Source organism: Daucus carota, chromosome 8 (genome assembly GCF_001625215.2).
Source record: "Daucus carota subsp. sativus chromosome 8, DH1 v3.0, whole genome shotgun sequence".
Classification (NCBI taxonomy): Eukaryota; Viridiplantae; Streptophyta; class Magnoliopsida; order Apiales; family Apiaceae; genus Daucus; species Daucus carota.
Genome location: NC_030388.2, coordinates 14,102,971 through 14,110,798, shown reverse-complemented (window position 1 = coordinate 14,110,798; position 7,828 = coordinate 14,102,971). Strand labels below are relative to the sequence as shown.

The window sequence follows — 7,828 nt, the reverse complement described above, 5'->3', positions numbered from 1 at the left end:
AAATATCTCAAAGGAACAGTTGAGATGGGACTCTGGTATCCCAGAGAATCAGACTTTACACTGATTGGTTACTCTGATGCAGATTTTGCAGGATGCAAAATAGACAGAAAAAGTACAAGTGGGAGCTGTCAATTTCTAGGAGGAAGATTAGTTTCTTGGTTCAGTAAGAAACAAAAATCTATCTCCACATCCACTGCAGAAGCAGAGTATATTGCTGCAGGAAGCTGCTGTGCTCAGATCTTATGGATGAAGAATCAACTACTGGATTATGGGTTAACTCTGACTCAAATTCCTATTTATTGTGATAACCAAAGTGCTATTGCTATGACAGGAAATCCAGTACAGCATTCCATGACCAAGCATATCAGCATAAGGTATCATTTTATCAGAGAACATGTGATGGAAGGAACAGTAGAGCTTCACTTTGTTCCAACAGATCAGCAGTTGGCAGATATCTTCACCAAACCTCTGGCTGAAGCAACATTTACAAGGCTTGTAAACGAATTAGGGATGATTTCTGGTCCTCTCTAAACTCTGATACATTGCATGATACTATATCTGTTAGTATTTGTTGTTATAAATCTGATCTACAACTGCATCTGTTATTCTCTGATCTAAACTCTGATGATTATACTCTGATTTGATAAACTCTGATATTTAAACTCTGACCCGACAAACTCTGATGACTTGAATTTTTCATGATGAAAGATACTCCTGTGAAGAATATGTTGCACTTAACTGAATTTAGTCATAAGCCTCTCTGAAGTCTGAATTTTGTGATATTACAGCTGTGGAAATCCTTAAAACACAACACATGAGTTAACTTTGTTACCTAGACTGTCTTACTTCTTACGTATTAGATATGTACTCAGAAAAGAATCTGCTTTTCTCCTCTTATGAGCTAAGAGTTAATATATTTCAGTTATGGATCCTCAAGATATTTCTTCTCAGAAAAGAAAATCAAAAGAAAAGAAAACAAAAGAAATTATCTCAGGTACTCCTTTGAGATCTTAGAAAATTTGTGAAAGGAAAGATCCAAGTGCACTGCTGGTATTAAGCAAATGCATCGAAAATTAAGTTAATTTTTGGGGACTTTTCACATTCTCTGATTACTGGAGAAATACTCTGAGCAAACAAAAGTCTGACAAAGGTTATGACTCACTTACCATGAGAAGTTCCCTTTCAAACGACAAATGTTGTTCAAAAGAGAAGAAATGATATACCCTGATCCATTTGTGAGAAACTCGGCTTATGAGATGATTAAAACATTTTCTTATTATCTGATTCTTTCTAATATTGTTTAAGAAATTTGACAATCTCTGTGACATTAAAATATTCATGTAAACACACACCACACTCCACTTCTGTGATTAACAATTTTTTTTCTTCGAGTAATCTCTGACTAGAGTTCAATAAATTTTTGTAAACTCTGAGGAGCAAGTGTCATTTAGACCTTGAATATTTATCTCTCATCATTACAAAATTCTATGATCACTCTTTGATTTGTCATTTTATAAGTCATTTATTTAAACTCTGGTCGTTGGTCAGCTTCTGATCGAAGTCCGAGTTAAAATAAATATTCTGGGTCAAGATAATATTAGATTTAATTATCAAACGGTAGAAAATCCTTTTGTATTCCTGAGTGGAGAAAAACACGGTAATTATTTGTGTTTTATTGGTAAATGGTGCACATTGGTTCAGATTCACACGCCACTCATTATTACCTCTCCACTACCATATTTTTTTACCGTTCAGAACTTGCCACGTGCCCCACTACAGCTTTGATATCTCACCCGCATGCGTACATACATATATATACTCAGAGATCGAGTATTTTCTCTTATTTCACACGATATCTCTCTCTCTCTCTCTGATAATATTTTCAAAATCTCTTGTGCGCATTTCATCAAACATCTCATCTACACTTCACGATTTTCTTGATTTTTCTCAGAAAATGTCGACCAAAGTCTTTGAATATGCTGGTGCAAAGTTCGTCACCAACAACTATGCTGCAATCCTGTCAAATGCTGAAGCTCCATCTGAGTTTCATCTCATTCAAGACTATCTTGCTCACAGTGAGTTCATGTATGCACTCACACAACCAGAAGTTATTTCTCCGGCACAAGTTTTGACTCTCTGGCGTTCAGCAAGATATAATGATGGTGGTGAAAACGGATCACCATCTTTGACATGCTCCTATGAGGGTCAGGAGTATATTATAACTCCTGAAACGGTTCGAAAGGCTCTTCACCTTCCAGAGCATTCCAAGTATCACAGCTCTGTCTCTACACAAACTCTGAAGGATATGATGCAATTCTTTGGATACTCTGGCAACACTGATAAGATGGGGGAACTTAAGCGCCCTTGTCTCTGCAAAGAATGGAGTTTCTACTATGACTGTATAACAAGAGCTTTTGGGAATAAATGCAGCAATTTTGATGCTATTCCTCTCTTCAGTCAGCAGATTGGGTATGCTCTTATCCATAATCTCAATTTTGATATAGCACCATCTATTTTGAGATTTATTGGTGATAGGAGATTAGAAGATGAAAATACTGTCTACTTTGCTAGATTTTGTCAGCTTATTTTCTCTTACTGTTTTCCCCTGGTCCCTATTCCTGATACTGACACTGAACTACCCTTTAAAATCACAAAACGAGCCTTCACTGATTTAATCAAAAAGGACAGTAAGAAACCTCAACTGCCTGTTTTTGCTATACCAGTAACTGTTCAGGATAAACTGAAGCTGGCAATGCCAGATAAATATGATTCATTATTCTCTGATGAGAATTTACCATCCTCCACCCACCAGACACAAGATATACCAACCTCTGGTCCTTCCCAAGAAGGGCCAGTTGTAAAATCTGATCTAAACACAACCTCTGGTCCTTCCCAAAAAGGGCCAGTTGTAATATCTTCACCATCAAGGGTACTGAGGTCTTCTAAATCTCCATCCAAACAGTCATCCAAACAGTCATCCAAACAGCCATCTCCTCCACCTAGGAAGAGAAGATTTCCGCAGAGATTTTCAGACTCTGACTCTGACCCTGAGCCAGAACCAGTTCCTCTAATCTCAAGGCCCAGGAAGAAGATCAAGCCCACCTCCACAATTACTGATCTTACTGTGGACCATCCTCAGGAATCCACAGTCAATCCTCTTGAGATGGTCACAGTTTCTGATCCGCTGATGGTAGAACCTCTATCTGTAGTACCCCTAACTACTACATCAGAAGCTGACATTCCAATGACAGAGCACATTCCTCAGTCAGAGGATCTTGTGCCACACTCACCAGCAGATGCTATAACTCTCTCAGAACATACTCCAGAAGCACATGTCTCCACTCCAGAAGCAATTATAACTACTCCAGACATTGCTCAAGAAATTCAGACCCCTGTTGAAAATTTAGTTGCAGCTCCTGATCAGGAGATATTATCTGCTGCAAATTCTGAGGAAGCTACAGCTCCTCTGTGTTCACAGACACTCAGTATTGCAGTTGATGATGATGATGATACAGATACTACAAAGGTCACTTCTGTTCATCCTATTGACTCAGCTATTCTTGCAGCTGAAGTCTCTGCTGAGAACAAAGTAAGCATTTCAGTCAGGGAAGTTTCTCCAGTCAGAGATCCTTCACCTGTTCAACCTGCGTCAACGGCTCCTGTCTGTGAAATTCCTCTTTCCAAACCTACAGAGAACAGAGTTTGTACTCTCAGTTACTCCAAGAGGATGCACAGAGCTCCAATTTCCTCTGTGGAAGCCAGACTATCCTCTATAGAATCTACTCAGAAATCCATGCAGCAAACTCTGGCTGAGTTGAGCTCTTCTGTTGCTCAACTGGTGAAATTTCTCAACCCCAATGATGTCAAAAAGGGGGAGAAAGTACTAAAAGACAAATGCAAGGTTGATCAGCAACAGAGAAAACCTGATGATGAGGAAGAGAATGAAGATAAGAAGAAGTCGGAAGAGGATGAAGATAAGAAGAAGTCTGAAAATTTAAAACACTCTCAGAGTAAATCTGAAGAAAAGAGGTGTGATAAGGCTGGAAGCAGTTCTCATCCATCTCAGAAAACAAAATCTCAACCTCTGATACCAGCTGACAGTAAAACCAGAGCTCTCTCTGAGCAATTAATTGAGCTTGGTAATCCTGAATCTAAGATTCTGAGTCACACAGTGAAGTTTCAGGGAGAGGAAACAACCTTCTTCTACAAGGCCCCTACACAACTGGATTTTGATGAAGCAGTTGCAAAGAACCTATTTGAAGAAGAAAATCCAGGAGTGTCACTTGAAGATGCTAGAAAAGAAGAAGAAAGGTTGGCTGCTGAGAAGAACAAGACAAGAAAATTGAAGCCTGATGAAAAGGAAACTCAAACTGATCATTCAAAAGTAAGCTCTGATGGCAAGAAACTGGTCACTAATTCCTCTACAAGGAAATTAACTTCTTCAAGAAGAAAAGGAATTGTGATCAGTGAAGTTAATTACTCTGATATCAATAGGCCCAGAGTTTATCAGAAGAAGACTGAATCTGATTCCAGTGAAAAAGGGAAAAAGATTATAGATGGTGCTCCATCTAAAAGAAAGGTTGAATCAGAAGTTAACCAAACTCTTGAGATCATTCCTGAGTCCACTGATCAGAGTTTAGCCTCTGACATTGCTCAAGCTGAAGATGTGAAGAAAGAAAAGCTGAAGCCAGTTGATGACAGAGCTACCTGGATCAAGTCAATCTCTGACAAGGCTCAAGTTGACACAGCTGAATCTAAGAAGAAGAGTTTATTTGGAAGCCTTGGTACAAGTCAGTACAAGGAAAGCTCTTTATTTACTCAGATCAGAGCAAAAGGAACAAGAGGGAAAGAAGCAAGAGACACTACAGGTCTGGGTCACAGAAAGGAGAAAATACAGACAAGTGCAGCAACTAACTTCAGAGATCCATTCCTTTTTACTAAAAAGGCTGGAGAAGCTGTAACACAGGAAGACCTTGACAGAATAGAATCAGCACAAATTCTGATAGACACTCATGATGGACGAGAAGACAAGGAAAAAATTGCTATATTTTTGGAATCTGGCAGGGTTTACAGAATTTCTGAAGCTGATCTACTGTTAAAATCTCTGAGGGAACTTGAGCATATTCACTATATGCTTGAGATAAAGAATGAAGCATCCAGAAGATGGTCTGACAGAATGAAGAGAACTATTCAAGAGAAAAGAAGATTCTATGGGATAAGTTCTGATGCTGAATATGTGCCTAAGATAACCTTGGAAGATGGTTCAGAGATTGATATGGAGAAAAATAGCTCTGTTATGGAGACTATTGCTGGAACCAGAATTCTGGGTTATAATAATGAAGCTGAAAGACCAGGAGCCATTCAGTTGGGAGAAGCCATGAAGAGAAGCAAAGCTAATGCTTTGAGATCAGCTATATACCAGACAGGAGATGAAGATGAAGAGTTAAAGACTGTCAAAGCTCAAATGATACAAACTCTGAAACAAATTGAAGAAGATCTGATTACCAAGTTTGTTAAGGAGAGCTATGGGTATAGACTGATTGGATAGTTAAGTTCTGCTATGATCTGTAAGTTGTAATTAGTTCTGCCTATTCTGTAAGTATTAACTTATTTATGCAGATTAATTACTTCATGCATTTGTCCTTGATTGTTTTTGACATCATCAGTAAATATATAGAACTTGTTCATTCTGTCTAATGCACAAGTTGGGGGAGATTGTTACATATTTGATGATGTCACAGGTATCTAACTTGTTTAGTGTGCAGAAGCAAATATCAGAGTTTAGCTGGAAATCAGAGTTTAACGACTGACAGCTGGATCAGAGTTTAAGCGATGATCAGAGTTTGCAGGCGGCTGATTTTCAGGAGTATATCTGACTAAATAAGGAAGATAATGATCAAGAGAGATTGTGCAGATCAGGACAGCAGAAGGATAGCTACTGATTAGATTATTTTAGGAAGCAGATAATTATAAATCAATCAGTAGATATCATGTAACTGTGTATATAAACACAGCTTAGGGTTTACTCTAGATGAGTTATCAATTGAATATCATTCGTGTAACCTAGCAGCTCTTAGTGATAAGATATAAATCACTAAGAGATTATTTGTAAACTACTGAGATTTGTGAATAAGAGTTTATTGAATTATTCTCTTATACTTGTGTTTGTTTTGGATTGTGTTCACTATATTATCATATATATAGTGAGTTTAGTCGGCCTAACATGTAGTTTGAATATAATCTGCTGTGCAAAAGTTGTTCAAATTTTTGTAGATTGTATTCAACCCCCCCTTCTACAATCTAACTTATTGTTTGCATTGTCTAAATAATAGTTAAATATTCGGATACATGGATCTAGACTGTTATAGCTCATATTCAAATAGGGAAGTCAGACTTTATTTGATTTCCACTGATTTTGACATTAATTACTAAAATACTTTTTTAATTAATTTTTGCGGTTTCCATGTTCATTATATTCAATTTTCAAATCAAGACTTTTTGTTATAATTTCAAATAAATATAGTATTTTTTCACTCCATAATTTTAGCTCTTAATAAGGAAGTTTTTATATATTTGACTTTTTAAATTTTTTGATACATGGGTCTAACCTGCTACAACCCATATGTAAATAAGGAAAAATAGTCAAAATTTATTTGATTTAACTGATTTCGGCCGTTATTATCACAATTCTTTTTTGTATAATATATACTGGTTTCTATATTCAATACATTTAATTTCTAAATCAAGACGTTTTGTTATAATTCCTAATCACGGGAACACTTTTTAACACCACAATTTAGCTCTTGATATTGAAATTTTTATATATTAATTTTTTTTATATTTTCTGAAACATGGATATAAACTGCTATAATTCATAGCAAAAAAGGAAACATAGTCAAACATAATTTGATTTAACTTATTTTAGCATTTATTACTACAATACTTTTTTGTATAATTGGTGCGGTTTCCATTAACACTATATTTAATTTTCAGGTCGACTTTTTGTTATAATTTCTGATTAATGGATTATTTTTTCACTCCACAATTTTAAGTCTTGATAAAGAAGTTTCTATATATTAGACTTTTTAAATTTTCGGATACATGAATCTAGCCTACTATAACTTTTATGTATATAAGAAAACATAGTCAAAGTTTATTTGATTCTCAATGATTTTGTCATGTATTATTAGAGCATCTCCAACGGCGTTGGCTATAATCGTTGACTAAATTGAACCTGTAAGACATTATGTAAAATCTGCTGAACCTATAAGACATTGTACTTGAGTGGTATTGGCTATATTGATTGGCTATAATTTAAAAATAGAATGTTATTGATATTTTAGTTTGTTAAAACAGAATATATCAGTTTAATATGGTAATAAATGATGTGCAATCATTGAAAGGCATATGTTTAGCCTATTTGTAATTAAAGAGGTACCAACTCAACTCTGATAAGAAAGCAAGGTAAATAGCAAGTACTGATGAAGGAATCCGTACGAAGAACGTCAAGTGATTTATTATAATTATATGTCTGAAGAATTTCAGGATGCTGCTACACACCACTGGAAGAAGTTCATTAATATGTTCAAGCCTCAGTGTGCAAATAATCTCTTGTAGCACGTCCAGAAGTCCAGAAGGTATAAAGTTTTAATACTTTATTTATTCAGAAGATTCCATACTATTGTTACCAATGAAGAAGAACTACGAAGACAAAGAATCGACGAACAAGCTAAGCCACGTCTCAAATGTTTATTTGGTAAAGAATATTTAATTCAGCTAGATACAGATGAACCAGACAGTACATTTGTGTGTCAGCTACTCAGATTAA

At 36.0% G+C, this 7,828-nt stretch overlaps 1 protein-coding gene across 1 annotated transcript; it reads left to right on the top strand.

Annotated features, from left to right (window-relative positions):
• The first annotated feature begins 1,954 nt into the window (after window positions 1-1,954).
• LOC135148480 (uncharacterized) lies at window positions 1,955-5,647 on the top strand. Its single transcript, XM_064083717.1, has 2 exons — window positions 1,955-5,442; window positions 5,620-5,647. Exons 1-2 carry the CDS (start codon window positions 1,955-1,957, stop codon window positions 5,645-5,647), a joined length of 3,516 nt encoding a protein of 1,171 aa, XP_063939787.1.
• The last annotated feature ends 2,181 nt before the right edge of the window (window positions 5,648-7,828 follow it).